This window comes from Parambassis ranga, chromosome 5, assembly GCF_900634625.1.
Source record: "Parambassis ranga chromosome 5, fParRan2.1, whole genome shotgun sequence".
Lineage (NCBI taxonomy): Eukaryota > Metazoa > Chordata > Actinopteri > Ambassidae > Parambassis > Parambassis ranga.
Window position 1 is genome coordinate 11,363,330 of NC_041026.1, and position 17,643 is coordinate 11,380,972.

General features: G+C 43.0%; 2 protein-coding genes across 2 annotated transcripts; one reads left to right on the forward strand and one right to left on the reverse strand.

The window, feature by feature from the left end:
• The first annotated feature begins 51 nt into the window (after positions 1-51).
• rnf207a (ring finger protein 207a) lies at positions 52-17,381 on the forward strand. The gene is made up of 17 exons (XM_028406303.1): positions 52-248; positions 4,030-4,162; positions 4,411-4,555; positions 4,767-4,848; positions 4,943-5,018; positions 5,449-5,574; positions 6,879-6,925; positions 8,072-8,144; positions 9,469-9,537; positions 9,891-9,959; positions 11,115-11,221; positions 13,526-13,703; positions 14,114-14,299; positions 14,540-14,591; positions 14,684-14,801; positions 15,407-15,499; positions 16,847-17,381. The coding sequence occupies exons 1-17, from the start codon at positions 58-60 to the stop codon at positions 16,995-16,997; spliced, it is 1,896 nt and encodes a 631-aa protein (XP_028262104.1). The 5' UTR covers positions 52-57; the 3' UTR covers positions 16,998-17,381.
• Positions 1,783-3,527, reverse strand: zpr1 (ZPR1 zinc finger). Its single transcript, XM_028406301.1, has one exon. The coding sequence runs from the start codon at positions 3,381-3,383 to the stop codon at positions 2,052-2,054; it is 1,332 nt and encodes a 443-aa protein (XP_028262102.1). The 5' UTR covers positions 3,384-3,527; the 3' UTR covers positions 1,783-2,051.
• Positions 17,382-17,643: the final 262 nt, after the last annotated feature.

Consider the following 17,643-nt stretch of genomic DNA (forward strand, 5'->3'; position numbering starts at 1 on the left):
TGCCCTCATAGTACAACGTATTTACAGTTCGCCGTCATTCTCACGCTCTGATCTCAGATGGCCGGAGGAATCTTCACCAACTTGGGTAACCTGTGTAATATGGATTGTGCCAACGTCCACCCCCTGGTTTGTCACCTGTGCCATGAGCAGTATCAGTGCCCGTGTTTATTGGACTGTTACCACATCTTCTGTGCCCGCTGCCTGCGAGGTCGGACCAATGACAGCCGCCTCAGCTGCCCCCTCTGTGGGTAAGAGACAGCACTTTGATGTTGGCCAGGCCCAAAATAGGACATGAAGCATTCACTTTCATTTTTCAATGAAAGCTCAACCTCAATATTTAAGTCTGAGCTTAGGATATGGTGCCAAGCCATACATCCTTAAAGAGATGGAGGTCAAAGGAGTTTTATTGGCCTTTACACACACATAACCTCACAGAGCTTACATCACAGTGACTTGGTTCATGCAGAGGATCTGAGTACTGGTTTCAGAGAGCACCGGGTCTCTCTGTTGTGGTTTGATGGCCGTGCTGTGACCTGAGTGGCTGGAGCAGCTGCAGGGTCATCTCTGTCTCTTATTTAGCCCTTGGCCTCAGCACTCAAAAGATGCAGAGGGTTCCATTAAGACCAGTCACACAGCAAACAAAGCATACTGGTATTTGGCAGCAGTGCCAGCAGCTTAGGGCAATCAAAAGCAGTCACATGAAACCAATCCAGTTCATCCCTTATTAAGGAATGACTCGTGATTTACAGTCACCTTCAGGTCTGCAGTATTAGCTTTTCCTGGTCAAGGCAGGAACATACAGGAGGTGATTACAGCAGATTTGTTCAACCTCTGGGACAGGTGATGACAGATTTAAGATAAATACGGTCAGTGAATCAGAAATGGTGACGATGAGTCTGGATATCACTGCATTATTGTCAGATTCTCATATCTTGTTCCTGAACAGATTCTGACATATCACCTTATTCTTCAAACATTTGTTTCTGCTGAGGTCATCTCTTTTAAGTAACAATGAACTTTTACATGTATCTCCCTTGCAGCCATTTTATGTGTTGAAGTACATCTCTGTTAATTATCTGCTATATAAGACAAAAAAAAATACCAACACTAATATCACAATGAACCGAGTTATGAAGCAGTGTTTTCTGTGGAAGTAACCCAGTGGGCACAGAGCCAGTGTGCTCTGAGGTCAGGATATGCAGGGACCCGCTGCCTGGCAGCTTTTATTTCCATCAGCAGCCTGCTAACAGCTGCTCACTCAAGAACTGTGTAATCTAGGAATTCACTACTGTGCTATTAGTAGAACACAATAGATCCCAGTTGCTATGATAACTAGATAAAGCATGCATGGTGCAGAGAGAGAGCAGAGGAAACAAATGCATTCGCTCAAAGGGTGCACATGTGGCAGAAGACACCGGTTACATCTGCTCAAAATTCAACCTTTGCTGTGCATGATTTGGCCTGATCAAAATTTTAATACTAAAATATCTAATTAACTATTTTGCTACAAACAAGTTTTAATTTTATGAGGATTGTTTTTGGACAATAAGGGGTTACAAGTACTGTAGAGGATTGTGTAAAAGAAAGAGTAAAAAGCATGAATTCCTGTTAGGTTTTTTCTTTTAACGTGTGCCAAATAAAGCAGCAACTATTAACACACTTACTGGTGCATAAAAAGATTTCTCTGTCACAGTGTGTAGTCCACTGAAAGAAAAAAGTACATTTAATCAGAGATAACAGAACGCCCTCTTCTGGGATGTTACAAGAATGCAATCAGCAGAGTTGGAGGATTCAGCTTTAATAACAGTAGCAGCCACACTATGTGTAATATATAAACAAAGTTTCTTATATCCTTTTATGTTTGTTTTCACTGTACATTTAGACAACTAAAAATTATTCTCACTGATTAATATAAGGATGGAATCAACAATTCACCCAGCGTTTAACTTAAAATGTGTAAAAATGGCAAAAATATGGAGCATTCTAATAACACTGGGCTTATGACAACATAATTATTGACTCATTTAGTCCTTTCAGGTGCTCCTGACTGTTCAGTTTTGCTCTTGGTATCCTTCCGTCTTCATGTCATTCAGGCCGAGCTCTTCATTCTGTTCAAAGCTGCGGGTGTACTTCTCCACGGTCATCTCAGGGTCTGGTTCCGGGGCGTACACATTCTGGAGATAGCTGTTCCCTGCAGGGTCATCCAGGATGACGTGGACATTCATGTCTCCTGCGATAATCTTGTCTAATTTCTGTCCAAACTCTCTCAACTTCTCCACCCGATCTGTGGGACCACTGTCACCAGAGATGAAGGGGTTTTTGGAGACAGTCAGGTCTTTGATGTCCTTCAGCAGGCCCTCCAGAGTGGTGAACTTCCCACCCAGAGCTGCCATCCCCAGCTCAAACTCCAGCTCTGGGATAAGGACAGAGCAGGTTTCCGATTTGAGCACATCTCGGCTCATGTCTGAAGCGTCGGTGACGTTCAGGGTGATTCGGGTGCCGAGCTCTTCCGTGGCTCCGCCTGATTTCACCTCGTTGGTTCGGTGACCGCAGCTGTCACAGTTAGTGGCCATGATGATGACCTCCTTGAAGTGGGGGATCTGGACGAGCTTCATGTTGGTTGAGGCTGACGCGTTACACTCTGGGCAGTTGGTGTTGAATACCAAAACCTCATTTCTCATCGTCTCCAGGTCGTTACTGGCTGGCTCCTCTTCCAGGTCATCATCAGCCTTTATCCCCAGCTGCATATCCTGCTGGGCCGTCCGCTTGAACCGGGTCACTGCAAGAGCTTCATCTCTCTGAGGAGCCACGGGATTCTCTACAAAACTGTTCCCAGATGGATCCTCAATCACTAGAGTAAAGTCACCTTCAACCTCTTTTAACTTTCTCAGTTTTTTGATGAATTCATCTATTTTCTCAGCCACCTCTGGATCAGCTGCTCGCCTGACAGGCTGGTCCTGCTCTAGCCCCGCTATTGCTCGGTCTAGAAGGCCCTCAATAGTAGAAAGTGAGCCTTTCTGGGTGAATGGAGGGATCTCAAAATCCAGCTCTGGGATCCTGAGGGTCGCACTGTCTGCTTTCACAACCTCACGGTTCAAGTCCTGCTTCGAGTTGACTTTAAGCGTGTAACAAACGCCTTGTTCTTGAATTCGGCCAGCAGACTGGATTTCAGTGTTTGAGTAGTTGCAGTCGGTGCAGCTGAAGGAGCTGACGATAACCTCTTTAAAGAAAGGTATTTTGGTGAGAAGCAGACGTGTGGTACCGTTCTGGTAGCAGTTCATACACAGGCTCTCAATCACAGTGGGCTGCCCGTCTTCGTCGTCGGCGCTAATATCCTTGAAAACGGTCCCACCTCGAACATTGTCCTCGGAAATAACAGACATTTTTCAGCGTTTGAAATGATCCGCTCGATGCGCGCCGTTTACACGCGGTGTCGTGTTTCCTTCAGGCAGCTATTGCCAGAACTTTCTCGATAAAAGACCGCCGTGCTGCACCACGTTTGTTCTTTAGTGTTTGACAGGCACTTCCGCATCTTCTTCTTTGATAACGGCGGTATTCGGGACCACTGCTGCCCCCTTTGGCCCACTGCGGTACTGCAACAAAATATTTTGTAATTTACAAAAATAAACTACAACAATTTCATAAACTGAATGACCTTATCAGAAGCATTATAAAATGCTGCAGTGCTAGTGCCATTAAAATAATCAGTAATAATCTGTAATCTGTTTACTTTACTTTTAAAAATTGATAGCCTTATCAATTCAATAAGTGAATGTTGTTCATTTGTCAAGTTTACCTCTGCCTAAGATTGTTATTTCCTTATACTACTATATCATAGGTGATTAGATTTAACCACATTTCTTTAATCCATTGTTATTTTCACCAGAATATGCAATTTTTATTATTCCCAGCTAACTTATTCTCAAATATTAAGTAGGTAACTTGCTAATGTATTGATAGATATTAGGATTTTACTCTTAAAATGAGAGTAAATTACTCTTATTGTCTGAATGTTTCTCTTTGGCATAGATATCACACTATAATTAAAGGAAATAACGCCCTCCCACCAGAGGACCGCCTGCTGAAGTTCCTGGTTGACAACAATGCAGATGCAGAGGAGACAGTTCAGTGTGCTAACTGTGACCAGGAAAGTAACAAAAAGGTGACAGATTTTTTAAATTATTTCCTAAAAGTTGAGACTTTGAGACAGCTTTTAAAAACACTGTGCTAAAAACACAAAACAGACAATATATGTAGTTGTTATCGTTCTAAAGTCTACAGCACTGGGGCAGTTTTATAAACAGCCACTGGGGAGCAGCACAGTCACATTATAAAGCTTGTATCTCTTGGTGCGTTGGTATAGCTTAAAAATATCCTAAAAATAACATTGGTTGTTGCCTTGTTTTGCAGGATGCAGGGATGATGTATTTCTGTAACACTTGCAGTCAACCGTTGTGCGCCACCTGCAGGGAGCTAACGCACAAGGCCAGAATGTTTTCTCACCATGAGATAGTATCCCTGGCCAAACGCAGCAAAGCCAAACACAGAAAATGCCGTGAGTGCCACCTGTAATTCACTCCAGGACAAAAACACAGGCCAACAAGGAGGCTTCATTATTTCACCAGTGCCATTATTTCACCTGTTGTTCCTCCTGTGCTCAGCTTCTTCTACATGTTAATCACATTTTCATGGTGATGAACTTCAGCTAGCATGTCTAAAGTCTTTTAATGTTATCAGAGTACAGTCTGACTTCTGTGTCTGCACAGCTCTACACGAGGAGCCCTACATCCTATTCTCTACAGAGAATAAGTCTATGCTTTGCATCAGATGCTTCAGAGACATGCAAGTGTGAGTCGACTCGTCAACTTTAAAATGTATGTTTATCTGAAGTTTTTCTCTTTTCCCACATTAAGTCTGTTGTTTATTTTTGGTTTTTCCACAGGGAGAGTCGGACTCACTGCATTGATATTGAAACAGCTTACGCTCAGGGTTGTGAGATGTTGGACCAGGCTGTGCTGGTGAGAGAGTCCTATTTCTCTCTCTCTCTCTTTTCATTTACATATTTATGACAGCCAGGGCAAAAACAAAGCAAAAAATTGGCATCATAAATAATTCAAACACTCAGCAGCGGTGATGATATTGTGGGATGCGGCGCAGGTGTGCTCAAAATTTGTTTAGCTCATTAGAATGAAATTTGAATTTTTCCTCCAAATTTCACTGCTCATGTTTTAGTCTCATCTACAAACGGGGTGCATATTCACAAGAACACATGGGTGCGGCTGGTTGTTCCTGAACCCATGCAGAAACTAAACGATCTCAACTCAGTGGCAGATACATTTGCACAGTTAAGCAGCATCAACTATGATTAGGTCAAAGCATAATCTCGAGACAAATTAGTGTCAGTTTAGTGCCTTTTTATTAACCATGAGCCCCCTCAATCCTCTGTAGGTGGTGAAGGAGCTGCAAACCTCGACTGGAGAGGCCATCTTTCTGCTGAGAGCCATGATAGGGGAAGTGTGTTTGAACGTGGAGGAAGAAGAGAGTGCAATCTGTAGCCTGTTCAACAGTTTACAGGTTCTTTAAACTACTCATTCTTTAATGACTAAATGTTTACAATTTTGGGATCCAAATAATGTGTATTTATACACTGATCAGCCACAACATTAGTGCGATGCATGTGGTCTGCAGCAATGTCTGCAGAACTTTCCAATAGACCACTGTCTCCTGTAGCTCGCCTTCTTCCTGTAGTGCTTCATCCTTCTCCCGGTAAACAACACAACAACACACACACACACACACACAGTGATTCATCAGGCCAACCCACCTCCTTTCCATCAACCATTGTAGATGTTTTTTGGCATCAAGGGCAGTCTGACCTACACAGAACACTGTGTGTTTTCTTTGGGCATCTGTGACCCTCCCACTGGTTCACTGGTCCTCACTAGGTGTCTATCCATCACAATTTGGTCTTTGTCAAAGTCTCCCAGGTCCCTACACTTCATATTTTTCTTATTTCCGGCACACACACACACACACACTCTTCAGTGGTTTTATGCTGCACAGAGGTCAGAATTCTCCGGTCCTTAGTGTTCCAGGTGCACCATACCAAATACACCTTGAGCGTCAGGCTTCATCAATTATAGTCCAAGTAGAGGTCGTCCCTCATCTGACATTCAGTGGAACAATGTACCAATATCATCATGTTTTGCTATTAATTTCCATACTTATATCGTGAGAGCATGTATCAAATTATGTGAAGCAAAATACATTTTAAGTGTATATGGTTAATCAGTGACCCATGAATGCTGCCATTGTTGTAGTTGGGGTACATATTTATCAGACTTTGAGGGCTGTTCTGCTGTACTTTATATATATGAGGTTGGAAACAGTATCAGTGTTGTGGTTGATCAGTGTGTCTGTATGGGCTTCATAAGGGGTTGAGTCATTGTGTAGATTTACTACCAACCTAACTACAGTCCTTCTAACGTTTACACATCAGATCATCTTCAGGTGTGAATACATTTTGTTGTGGTGACCTCAGGACTAGATTTATGATTTTATCTTTGTATGGCAGATCTCACCCCTCACACAGAAATGTGTTTTCTAAAAGTCTAAAAGTAAAGTGTGGTTTCTGTGCCCTCCATCTGACACCATTAGCACTGCTCGGCCACTGGAGGTCTCTGTTAACCTAATTGTGAGAAGTGAGTGTATTTTATTTGCATAATGAACAAATCGAAGAGAGCAGATGCCACGCTGTGTAATTTACACCTAATTTTTTTCGCTATCTTGAAAATTCATTAGGTATCATACAGCTCAAGGCCAGTCTCGTAGCAGTGTGAGGAATAAAAGGGGGTGTCTTCTCTGTTCTCCCCTGACAGGAAAAACTAGCAGAGAGGAAGAAGATCCTGATGAAAGCAGCTCAGAGGTAAAAAAAAAAAAAACAAAGTTCCTGTCACAATGTGTACTAAATTGAATGCAATTATCCTGCAGTGAGAGGTGACTTCATACCTGTTCCCATTGTATCATGCTGCATTGTATTCATGCTAATGAATAACAGCCTGTTAGCTCCGAAGTAATCTGTGTGTGCACCAAACACCTTTAACAAAGGATGGTGCTGAATTAGAACCACTTCAGCAGGATTACAGCTTCCAAGCCAATGTTTGCAACATGTGCTTGGATCCAATCACTGACAACGAAACCAGCAAGAGCAGTGGTGTACAAATTCACAATATGTACAATATAGACTCACTGAAGTCCATATTATCAACAACAGCAACTGCTGCTGGAACGCCTGCAAGCAGACTGTAGCTTTCCTTCATTTTAGATCAAACAAAGCACCAAGTTGAGTTGTCAAGCTTTTTACAGTGCAGTGGCAGCTACAGCCTTATAGCTGCTTGCTTGTGCGCAAGTCTTTAAAGTGATAAATATTTAAAACAGGAATTAACAGCATTCAAACTCATCTGTTTTAGCATCCAGCTGCTACAATAATTAAACATAGATCCGTACGGTAATCAATTAAGTTTGATTTGATGTCATCTAAAAGTCTGACTGGTTAGTTAATTTCTAAATTTAATAGATTAATGAGTGAACACCGATTGAACATTTCAGTTTGTTTTTTTGAACGAACCGTTTTGAAGCACTTTTCCTCTTCGCTGAGTGCTCCGAGTGTACGTGTGCGTGATTGAATGAGAACAATTTTGCATAATGTGAGTGAGTGAGTGAGTGTATTGGGTTGCACTCTGTGGGGATCTTTAATGAGATTTTTTTGTGGCCAGTTTCTTCCATATCTCTCTCTCTCTCTCTTTCTCTCTCTCTCTCTCTCTCATTGCCTGGAAGCCATCCAGTGGCTGGGTTCCCGGAAGGGTGTTAAAGGCTATTTATGTCGAGCTTTGTGTGTCGGGCTTTGCCTGTGTGTTTGTTACAAGAGAAGACAGATAGATTAGCTTCTGGAAATATGGAGCATGTTGTTTGTGGTTGCACCTCCTGAGCTGAATCCTCTGTGTATTGTGGCAGGCCTGAATGTGAGGGTGTTGTCTTACGTGTGTGTGTGTGTGTGTGTGTTGTTTTGCAGTCAACATGAAGAGAAGGAGAGAGCACTGAAGGAACAACTATCACACCTTACTGCCCTTCTACCAACTCTTCAGGTAGAGTCACATGACGACCTGATAATAAATACTGCTCACTGGGTTTTGACAGAAAGCATTCAGATGGTTTACTAGAGTACATATGCAGCATTCAAAATCCTACTTCACTAAATGTGAAAAAATAAAACACAACATGCTCAGTGTCACATTTATGGTTGTTGCTGCTTTGATTTGACTTGTGGTGGTTCCCAATCTAGGGATTAAGTTCCCTTAAAGGGACATCCTCACATAGGAACCAGGTGATATTTGCTTACTCTTCAGCCAGGATGACGCATCACGCTGTATGGCTTATGTACTTTCTCCCAGAAGCTTCCACTGGCACAGACAAAGGAGAGCACAAGACTTATACCCCGTCCACACTGGGAAAATCAATCCGGCTTGAGCGGGATTCGGGCCGTATCTGGATATAAAGGTCTGAACAACGTGAATCTGGATATATCCAGATTCATTTCAATCCACCTCTTGGAGGTGGATCTAGCCAGATTAGCTCAAATGTGGCTCAGGTCTAAACGCAGGCTAGCGAATCCGGCTAGCGAATCCGGCTAGCGACGTGATACTTCCGGTTCATGGGGACAGTGTCTGGGTTGCGCACAAAAGCCATATGTAAACAACCGTCGAACTATGACGGTGCTTTGCCCTGAGTTTATTTTAGACAGGGCTACAAAGGAATAAACTGCTTTTTAAACTGAAAAAAACGAAGGAACGAGCGACATGGGACAAAAAAAAGCACAACCCGTGCGCACGCGTGGTCCTACCGAGGCCTGAACGGACTCTGTATATTACGAGGCGCCACCTAGCAGTTTGGAGGACCGCAAACAAGCCGGATTGAGCATGGACACGCGTGTGTAATAGCTAGATTTGAAAATAGGTCTGAACGTATTCAGCTTTAAAGCTATCCAGATACAATCCTACTCTAGCTGGATTTACTTTCTCCAGTGTGAACGGGGCCCATTTGTCCACAAAAACCTTCATGTTTCAATGTTAAGAACACATTTGTCATATATATGTGACCACACGTTGGCACCAGTTACACACGCACTGTCCATTTCAATAACCTGGAAGTATCGGCTAGTTTTATTATGACAGCTTGTCTAAAAACAAATCTGGGTGTTATAATAGTCAATATGGCAGCCATCATTGCTCCAGGCCATCACTCTGTACTTCATGTCCACCGGGTGTGCCACACCACTTTTTTCACTAAGGTTTTTGGAAATAAATCAGGGTTTCATCTTCAACAAGCTTCTCTGCCATTTTCCTCACTACCATCAAATGACCACACACAGACACAGAAACTCTAGCAAATTTGACCTCTGATGTGTTTTAGGTTCATCTTGTCACCTGCTCAGCCTTCCTCAGCTCAGCCAACAAGTTTGAGTTTTTGGACATGGGCTATGTGAGTACAGCAAGAATATGAACTATGAACTGTGTTTATTGTTACTGTATTGACAGCAAAGTAACAACAGTGTAAAAATGTGAACCAATTTGACTAATTTATAGTGAATATACAATATGAATTAATGAACTGCTTGCACATGGTAAAACAGAATGATGTGTGCTCTGTGTCCCTCCAGGCAGCTTTGTCTGCTGCATAAAGAGAGCTCAGTCTTTTTCTGGGGAAGTTTTCTTGGCAGGGGAAAAGTTACAGTTTAGCTGCGCTGAATTGGTTTTTAAATGGAGGCTGTCCATAATGTCTAAAGGAGGTGAAGCAGGTCACTGACTCACAGCCGGATGTTCTTGCTTACACAGCAACTCATGGAGAGGCTGAAGAGGATTGTAAAGCTCCCTCATCGACTGAGACCTGTGCAGAGCAGTAAAGTGAGTACAGGAGCAGTCATCGTGCAAAACGTTTCATTTAGAGTCGAATCCACTGCAGTGCACCGGCTTTACATCTTCATCGCTTCCTGTAAAAAATGTTCAATGACTTCTAAGGGACTTCTAATGGTCTGAGAAGGAGAGGACTCAGATGCGGACAGAAAGGTGAGCTTCTCGGGCAGATTTATTGAAAACCAGGAAAACAGGAATCCAAACAAAACACGACCAAGGCTCGAGAACAAACAAAAACTCTAACAGAGATAAACTCCAAAACATGAACTCAAAAGACAGCTGAGACAGTGGAAAACGAGGGAAAGATGAGGGGTAACGCAACACATGCAAGGTAACAAGACCAAGGGGGGCACAGGACTTAAATAAACAAAGGTAACAAGCCACAGGTGAACACAATCAGGGCGGGACAGGCGATCATAGGGAGGGAAGAACACTATAAAACCGACAGATACACAGGGAGAACGGGGCCTTCAAAATAAAACCGGAAACAGGAACACAAACCAACAAAACAACCAGAAACACAGGAAATCAAAAGAACAACCAGAACACGTGATAAAAAACAGTCACACCCAAAAAATAACAAAAATAACCAAATACTAAAACTTAACGAGAAAACAAGGGAAATGTTAAAAGTTTGAATATTTTTACTTGCCTGTGGACTGCCTGCTAAGTCCTCCCATCCATTTTCATGACCTGCTCTGTCCTGTCCAGGGGCACAGGGTCACCAGTCTATGTCAGGGCAAACACTGGAAGACAAACAGCCATTCACACTCACACATATGGCCAATAGGGTCCTCAATTAGCCTAACATTAACTACTTCTTATACCTGGAGAAAACCCACGCAGACACAAGGAAAATGTGCAAACTAAAAATAAATGACAAAAATAACTGTTTTGGATATATTTTAACACCATATGACAAACAAAAAAGCCTAAAATGTGTTGACATGACATAGAAAATGTGTCAGAGGTGGATTTTCAGTCTCAAAAAACTTCTGCAAACAAACAGGTTTGATTATGCAGAGTGTCCATCAGAAGTCATGTTTGCACTGTTAACACACTAATCGTGTGTAATTCTTTGTTTTTTCCACGTATGGATGTCGGAGTTCTAGCTTGTCACAGGACTAAACGACTGTCCTCTGTTAGATCAACACAGAGTATCGCAGTGAGTTCGCCCGCTGTCTGGAGCCTCTGCTGCAGATTGGACAGCGCTGCCCTCCTTCTGTTGCTGGATCCACCAGTGCCGCAATAAGGTAACATCATTTACTTTACAGCATCACAGCCGTTTAGCTGTCATCACCACATGATGATGGCTTCCTGTAGGATTTTGTATGTTGCGATGTGCTTTCAATGTCTGAATATCTTCACAGAATCTTTTGGATTCTTCCAAGAAAGTTTACAAAAAAAAAAAAAAAAGTCTGGGCAGAATATTTCACACTTGTGAAGCATCCAAATTCAAAATCCCCAAATGGTTTGCATGTACAGATGGACTGTAGTGAGAGGAAAGGAGGCGCCACACTGAGTCCCAGTATGGCAGTTGTTCTGTCTGTCTGTCTGTCTGTCTGTGAGCTCTGCACCCTGGTATTTTTACATAACTCACCTTGTTGCACAGGGGAGAGGAAGCAGACCATGACTGTTTTACAGAGCTCCAGCCCTGCAGGGGCAGAGATAAATATAAAATTTTCATTTTATTTCAGTCAAGCATTTATTTTTAAATCATAGATTTGTATTAGAATGATGTTATATCAATGGTAAATCTGTATTTTTATAATGGTGCCCCTCAGATCAAAGAGCTCTGTGACTCGTGTCTGTCTCCGCACATAGAGACTCACACACACACTGATTTTTTTTCCACATCAGTGTCTCCCAACTGTTCACAGGTCCTTAAGCTCACCCCACTAATGCCAAAATACTGACAACTCTGCCGTCCAGCTTGTTAAATGCCCTGCCAGTGCAACATGCAAAGTGTTCGGGGATTGTTGGTGCAGCCGGCTGGCACTATTTTTATCATAACTTCACAGAACTCTCTGTGTGATTCATCTGGAAGCTGGCACACGGGAGCGGCCGGTGCCGTTTTGTTCCAGGCCGCTGATGTCACTGCTTTAGCACGGGTGCAGTCTTTAGTTGGCGTCAGTGCCGGGGAGGACGTAGGCTGGATGTGCCGAGGATGGCATGTGTATGGCAGAGCGAGAGGCGTATATGTTTTAGACAGGTCTGCTGTTGCATCAGCTGCGGACCAGACGGCAGGAGTCAGCCTACTGAGCTGCAGGTACATTCAGAGTGTGGAGTTTAATGTTTTCTGAACACTATTAAGATGTTTATGAGTGCTTTAACTTTGTATTGTATCCATGTGGACATCTTAAAATACTTAGAATGGTACTGTAGGTGAGGACTGACCCTTATGCTGGCTTTTACACAGTTTTTCCATCCCTGACTGTAGGATGACTGCAGTTGAACAAGGTGTTGACTCAACAGTTTTTGAACTTCACTTCATACTTCAGCTCACAGACGGAGGAGGAAATGGGCTTTTCCTCTCCTCATGGTTGTTTAGAATGCCACCCACATGGTGTACCCTGTTACTCTGTGTGCTGTTGTGTCTGATGCGTCCTCAATTACTGTCTGAAAGCTTCTTACCCACAGGCGCTAATGCAGGATGGAAGCGAATCAGGGGGCTGGTGGACGGACCATCTGGCTGCCCCTATTTTTATCTTAATTTCACAGAACAGAAGATAAGTGAAGTGGTACAAAGACGTGTTCTTTCATGAAAGTGATGCTGCTGCCTCCGCTCTGCTAAAGTCTTTAATTGGCCGTGTTGGGAGGCAGACTGCTCAGAGGACAGTGTTTGTATGGAAACGTGAGAAGGATCCGTTCACACCTCGGCCGCTGTAGAATAGATTTCTGGCAGTTATGCCGTGTCAGGCATGAAGCCAGTAAATGCATGTTTATCTAGTTGTGAGACAATGTGCTGTTCTCACATACTTCTCCACTCTTACAGGTGGTGACGTGTTATGTTAGTGACAGCCAAGGTGTGGAGTGAATGTAACAGCTTAGCCACTTCTCTCTTTGTTGTGTTTATTTTAAATCACATCGAGCTCTGTTCAGATATGAAACCAAGTTGTATTTGTGATACTTATGAGGCAGCTGGGTTCTTAATGAGGTCTGTAGGTAGGTCAGAAAACTATGTACTGACTTGCTTCCTTTTCTAAGATCTAGCCTGGTCAGCCACCCTGATTCTTTCTCTATCCTTATTTAACATATCAGTCGATAGCATCTTATTTCTTCTTCATTACTATATATTTATGTTATTAAGCAGATTATAACCGACCCAAAGCAACTGTAATGTAACTCTGTCAGCCAGTAAAGGGGAGTGCATTTAAGTCAGAACTGGTGTTTCTACCGAAGCCTGAGAAGCCTTTGCTCAGACACACATCAACAGCAGATTACTCCACAAAAAACAACAGCACAATACATAAATATGCATGAATACTGAAAGAAGAACAACTGAAAGCTCCCGGTGCGAGGAAGACAGCCTGTGTAAATACCTCTCCTCTCTTCAGGCTCCAGTCTCCTCTCTCCATGTCTTGCCGCTCCCCGTCTCTCAGTGAGATGCCCCTGGGCTCAGCGTTTGGGCGAAGGCCCACATCTCACCGCAACATCTGCACAAAGGTTCTCCTGGCTGAGGGCAGAGAAACACCTTTCACAGAGCACTGCCGCAACTATGAGAACACCTACAGGGTGAGTGATGTGGAAGAGATCCTGATACTTTCTGGCAGCTTCATGATGCCTGGAGTATCTCCACAGACACAACAGAGACAACAGAGACAACAGAGACTCATAGAGATATCATAGTATGATTTAATACAGTTTTGTAGGTAATTTCTAAACCTCCTGGATGTGGGTGCATGCTGGTTAAATCTGCTGCAGCCATTTCTCTTGCTGTGTTGGAGAGAAGAACTCAAAGTAAAGCAGTGAAAAAGGCAGCAACAGAAAATCCTCCAGGAACTCTCTTTCAACTCGTCTACTGGATAACAAGGTTTTCATGCTTGGATGCACTTCACCTGGCATCTGTACACACACCAGCCTCAGCTGTTTTAAACACATCGTGAAGGATATGGTTCATATGCTGTGTGTGTGTGTGTTTACAGTCTCTTCAGACAGAGATTCAGAATCTGAAGGACCAGGTCCAGGAGCTGCACAGAGATCTGACCAAACACCACTCCATCATCAACACAGATAAAATGGGAGAGATCCTGGACAGATCGCTGCACATCGACAGTCAGATAGCTGGGCAGTACTCTACTGTGGAAACTATGAGAGTCATGTTTGAAGAGGTGCGTCAGGTGATGCCTGACCTTTAAGCATGTACCTGACAAAAAAGCCTCTACATTTGTACTGGATTGGTACCTCTGGCTGCTGCATACTAACCAGCCAGTTTTGTGATAAATTGAAACTACTAGCACTGCAAACACAGGGAGAGGAAAGGTAGAAAATGTCAAGGTACCCCTTGAGTCAACCGACTGCAGTTCACATTATATTGTATCAGCTGATTGAGCACATTTTCTCCCTTGCAGATCTGGGAGGAGACTTTTCAGAGAGTCACTAACGAGCAAGAAATTTACGAAGGTTTGTTGCAAAGAGTCACATAAAGCAAAAATTCACAATTTATTTCTTAATGTGAGGACGATTTGAAGTAATTCTTTGTTTACTGACTGTAGCCCAGCTCCACGACCTGATGCAGCTGAAGCAGGAGAACTCCTACCTGACCACCATCACCAGACAGATCAGCCCTTACATCCTGTCTATAGCCAAAGTCAAAGAGAGACTTGAACCCAGGTATCACTGCCACTTTAGTCCATCTGTGGCTGTACTGATAGTGTGACTGGCAGGATATTGAAAGCTCTCTCTTTGCCTCCAGAGTAACTTTGACGGCTTCATTAAACTCAGAGGTGTGTGTATTTCAATACTGCCCCCATGAACACATACAGGCTGATCAGCAGTCCTATCATGTCTACTTTTACAGCTATAAAACAGTTCTATCCAACTGTAACAAGCAAAGTTAGAAAACTATTTCCACTTCTAAGTAAACATGTAACTTAAATCCACATAAACTGCTGCAGTTAAACATACTAGTCTAATAATTGTGCAGCAAAAAACTGGAGAAATCAACCAAAGTACAGAGAGGATTCCTTGGATATAACACCATCCCTTCAGTCACGCTTCAAAATGAAAAAGAAAGAAATGTCCTTCCTGAGAAATTATTCATCAACTTTTTTTCTCAGTCCTCTCTAAGTGTCTTCTTCCTGAGAATAATTTGCCTTCTAGTCATTATTTCTATCTGTGTCCAATCTTTCAGTGATCATGGACAGACACTCTTTCAAAGTACAGAACATAAAACATATGTCATTTTCAAAAGGCGGTATATTTTTGATACATTTCAGATTTCAGGAACCGAAAGAGCACCTCGATGACCGCACAGAAACAATGCTGAAAATCTATGAAGACAGCACGCTAGCAAAGGAGAGCCAAGACAGGTACTCACTCCTGTTCTGCACAGATCTCTTATTATTCTGCCTGATCTACATCTGTTCACCAGGAGGATGAACTGACTGTCACACTGATATGATGCTCCAAACATTGATCAGCTGGTACACCCGGTCTTGTTAAAAAGGAAAAACACGTTGAAACCTTTCGATGCCATCCCCTCCACATTATGCTGGCCTCCACAGTGGTAGCTACATGCACTAGCATTACAGCTAACAGGAGCGTTTACACTTCAGCACTGCTACCCAACTCACCACTTAAAGGTAGGGTAGGAGATTTTGAAAACTCAGTGAGTCAGCCACATTTTGAACACCCCCCGTTCTCTCGGAGCTCACCCCGAAGCCACGCCTCCCAACCAGTCTGTGATTTCGGCCATCATGCACGTACCTCTCTGGTGCGCGCAGAGCAGGAAGAGAGTGACAACCAGCCAATACTCTGCGCATGGGCGCCTTGTAGGATTGGCTGATGTTTTTAGCATTTTATAGCTTCCACAGATGATACATATTTTTCGTTTTAAAGCGAAACTGCCGAACTAATCGGTTGCTATCGGATTGTAAAGAGAAGTTACACTAATTTAACAAAAAGTGCATCAGAATGAAATCTCCTACCCTACCTTTAAGAAGCAATGCATGAACGTCTGTCCCTGGTTGCAGGAAGTGACAAGATAAGCATGACATCTCTCATTGTCAAAGCTGTCACTACTGGATAGCTAACGCTAACAAGATGGCTGCTTTTGTCTGAAGATAAACCCTCCTCCTCAATTTGCATATTAGGAATGAAGGGACAAAATATGCCATTAAAAAAAAGTTTATTTGTTATGGGCTACAGAAAATGGGAGTATGTGTTTCCTAAGTAAAAGGTAAAATCTAATTTTTAATATTAAATTAATTGACGATGCAATAGGACAACTGTGAGGCATCACTACAGTTTTTATTAAATACTAACCTTATATTTTTTAATGTAAAGTCAAAACTGTCAGTGTTAAAACTGGGCATTTAAACATCAACGTTTTGGTGACATAAGCAACATTTTAAAAGGAATAACTCTGATCACAGGATGGAATTTAAGTGCCAGCACAAAGCTTTGTTTTGTTTTACCTTTCATGGTGATTTCAGGGCTTCAGTCAGTAAAAACAAAGACTTCTGATTCTGATAGATGTCTTCTGGCTTGATGATAATAACAGATGTTGTGTTTTTTTTAGCTGTCTGTGACTGATTTTCAGAGCCTGGGGAGGAGAGCTGCATCCCTCCCAGCTGACTTCCTTCAGCATCAAAAAATAGTGGCGTTTATTAATTGTGCGTCAAGAAGTAAAGCTCTTCATTTGTCTCCGCTGACAGTGACAACCAGACGTCTGTTGCAGACCAAGGCAGAGACAGGAACAGCCGCCCGCTCGTGCTGGAGTCGGGGGACAACTCAGTCAAGACCAATCGTACAGGCAGGCAGAGGAGCCCTGCAGAGACGTCCAGTATCAATGAGCTGCCTTCATAAACCCTGTGTCACCTGATTTCTTCAGCTACAGGCCTTAAATCAGGCATAACAAGCTCACAAGCTGCTATTTTCTGAGCAGGGGGGGAGGTGTCAGCAGCTCCGAGGTGAGCTTTAGAGTGACACTAACTGGATGTAAATGGAGGCCAAACACTTACAGCTGTCAGTGGACAACCTGGACAAAGACAACAGCCATGTACTAAATTGCTTTAACAAGGTGTCTGACTTCTCTGGATTGCCTTTTTGCTGCTCTGCTTGTGTTCTGGACCTTAAAATGATCAGTCATTTTTTATAGTGTGGAATCAGTATCTGTTCTTTTGTATAAAACATTTTTCTTTTCCTCTGATGATGGACGACCGGTCGGGTCTCTGCAGAAGATTGTTGATGTGTGTCGTTCTCAATGTCACATGTTGACGTGTGTCATCTCATGCATGCATCAGTGTCTCTCAAAATGAGGGCAGTCTATTCCAGCATGGTGTCTGTAATGTTTTTTTTTTAACTTCCCTGCAGTTTCTACATCTACATGCAGAAAGTCAGGGGAAGCTGGAATTGCAGAGGTGTGTGAATGTTACACCGGCCTCACTGTAACCTCCGTCCCCTGCCAGGTTTTTAAGACTTCACGCTCATCCTTCAATATCCAAGAGGCCGT